General features: G+C 36.4%; 1 protein-coding gene across 1 annotated transcript; it reads right to left on the bottom strand.

The window, feature by feature from the left end:
• Positions 1–945: 945 nt before the first annotated feature.
• LOC104905159 (uncharacterized) lies at positions 946–2,313 on the bottom strand. The gene has a single exon (XM_010693610.1). The coding sequence runs from the start codon at positions 2,311–2,313 to the stop codon at positions 946–948; it is 1,368 nt and encodes a 455-aa protein (XP_010691912.1).
• Positions 2,314–2,659: the final 346 nt, after the last annotated feature.

Below are 2,659 nucleotides of genomic sequence, written 5' to 3'. Positions count from 1 at the left end.
AAGCTCGAAGTGGATTGTAAGCGAGAGTTTGTTATGAAATTGTAATTGGATTGATAATTTAGATGTTGTATTGAGAAGTATTCAAATGCTTATTTGAGAATATATAGTATTTATTATTTTAGGAATTGAGTAAAGCGTTATGTACTTTGATATTTGGTTTTAATGATGTATTGTTATGGTCCGTCTTTGGTTCTTCAAATCGAGGGAGATGAGAGGATACCAATCGGTTCATGAACAATGAATTATTTGATTTACTTTTAGATTAATGATGAAAATGATTGTCAGTGGAGCAAAATCTTCATTTGCAACTTTGTGGGTTATTTGGATTTTCATGAATGTGTGATCTTTAAGGGGAAAAATGTGGATCCTTATGATATAATTAAGGAAGTAGAAAGAGTGGTACAAGAAGAAAGAACTAGAGAGGATTGGTTGAAAAAAAGTGTGACACCGGTTCAGGAAGTAAAGAGGAATAATTTGAATGGGAGGTTGGTTATGCTTATAATGATGATGATGTTTGTATTTTACTGGTTGATGGAGCTTGGAAGAAGAAAGAGCATGGAAGACACATGTCAAGAATTGGATGGGTGGGAATTGAGGTTGGATCAGATGTTTACCAAGGAAATAATACGGTAATATCCACTTTTGTTATTCAAAAGAGGCTCAAGCTATACTAAGAGGGTTCTTGAAGCTCATGAATGAAGGAAAAGGAAACTTTTGATCAATTCGATCTGATTCTTCCATGTTAGTTGATATCATTCAGAAGAAGAAAAAAGGGGTTGCTGAAATTGTTAATATTGTTAGTGATTTGGTGAAGTTTTTAGAATTTCTTCACTATGATGTGGAGAAAGTGAGTAGAAGTGTTTTTTTTTTTAGCTAAGTAAGAATATATTAATCACCAAGAAAACAATTACAACCTATAATCCCTTCCAGACATGAACAACCCAACTAGGTTGGCCCCCTCAAAACCTGGAAGAGAAAGAAACAAAATGTAACTATACATTTTATCAGCTTTTGATCTATCCAAATTTGATCTCCATTACTAATTTTCTGAGGAAGAACTAATCTGATTCTTTGCTGCACCAACTTCTTCAGCTTCTTGAAGATGATTTCAGGTTTCCATACAACATGATTCCAGATGGCTTCATTCCTAGCCCACCAAAGCTGATACACCAACCCACTGAAAACAGCAGCCATGAATCTTTTCTGCAGCCCTGATCTCTTGCTCTTCATAATAAAACTTAACTGTCTTGAAAATATGTTGTGTTGGTTTTTCATGTCAAGCCAACCCCTAATCAAGTTTAGGCATTGTGCTGAGTATGTACATTGAAAAAAGAGATGATTGTGGCTTTCAATACCATGTTCACACAACTGACAGGAGCTTGAGTCCTGAACACCAATCTTCACCAGAATATCTAAGGTTCTCAACCTTTGTTTCATCACCAGCCATCCGATCATTCTGTGCTTTGGGATCACTAATCTGTTCCATATTAGTTTGTCCCAGTGCACAGCAGGATGTTCCCCAAGTAATTTTTTATAGACTTTCTGCACACAAAACTTAGACATAATGTTCCAATCATGCTCACTGTATAACAACTTCATTTTGCTTTTAACTTTACAGATTTGTTTCCAATACCAGCAACTATCTGTTAGAGGATCATAGTCCCACCATCTAGAGTCTTTGACATATACCTCATGCACCCATTTCACCCACAGGTTATCCTGTTTTGTAGAAATAGCCCAAACATATTTGGCTAGTGCAGCCACATTCCAGAGTTGGATTTGTCTAAAACCCACACCCCATGCTTGCTTAGGTAGACAAACATGCTCCCATGCTACATTACCTGATTTATTACTGCTCCATTCTCCAGTCCAAAGGAAAGCTCTGCAAATTTTCTCAATTTCCTTTAATACAGATTTTGGAATGATAAACATTTGAGCCCAATATTGATGGATGCTAAGTAAATCTGAGTTCACCAGAGTAACTCTTGCCATGTATGATAAATTCCTACTACTCCAGACTTTTATCCTTGCACACATCTTCTCAATAATCCCATTACACTCAGCCATCCTGATTTTCCTAGCACACACAGGTACCCCTAGATACTTAAAGGGTAGTTTACTATGAGTAAACTGTGTAACAGCTTTTATTCTCTGAATTACCTCATGACTTACCCCTGCTGTATAAAGTTCTGACTTTTGCTCACTGATTTGTAAACCAGATGTTGTTGAAAAAAGTTTAAAAGCCTTTAGCATTGTGTAAAATGAGGGGAAGCTCCCTTCACAGCATAGTATTATGTCATCAGCAAAAACCATGTGATTCAGTTTGCTCTTCTTGCACCTTGGAGTGAGTAGAAGTGTTGCTCATAAGGCTCATGTCCTAGCCATTAAGCAAGGTCATGACATATTTTGTAATTTGCTTTTTGTTGTTTAAGTGCTTATTGTCAAAGAAAAAACAAAAAGACCATAAACGCGCGTGCACAGATTCACGTATGCATATGTAACACATGCTTTAATAAGTCACCCTTATCAATATGGAAGTCTACAATATGGTTGACATGACACCAAGCGAGTCATACTCATGGAATGGGCGAAACGAATATAATAGAGCAAATTCACTCACATGCATGTGTTAAAAGTGATATTCCTAACGAATGTCATT

The sequence above is a fragment of the Beta vulgaris genome, chromosome 1 (assembly GCF_026745355.1).
Source record: "Beta vulgaris subsp. vulgaris cultivar EL10 chromosome 1, EL10.2, whole genome shotgun sequence".
Taxonomy (NCBI): domain Eukaryota; kingdom Viridiplantae; phylum Streptophyta; class Magnoliopsida; order Caryophyllales; family Amaranthaceae; genus Beta; species Beta vulgaris.
The sequence above is the reverse complement of the archived record's forward strand: the minus strand, read 5'-3'. Positions and strand labels throughout refer to the sequence as shown.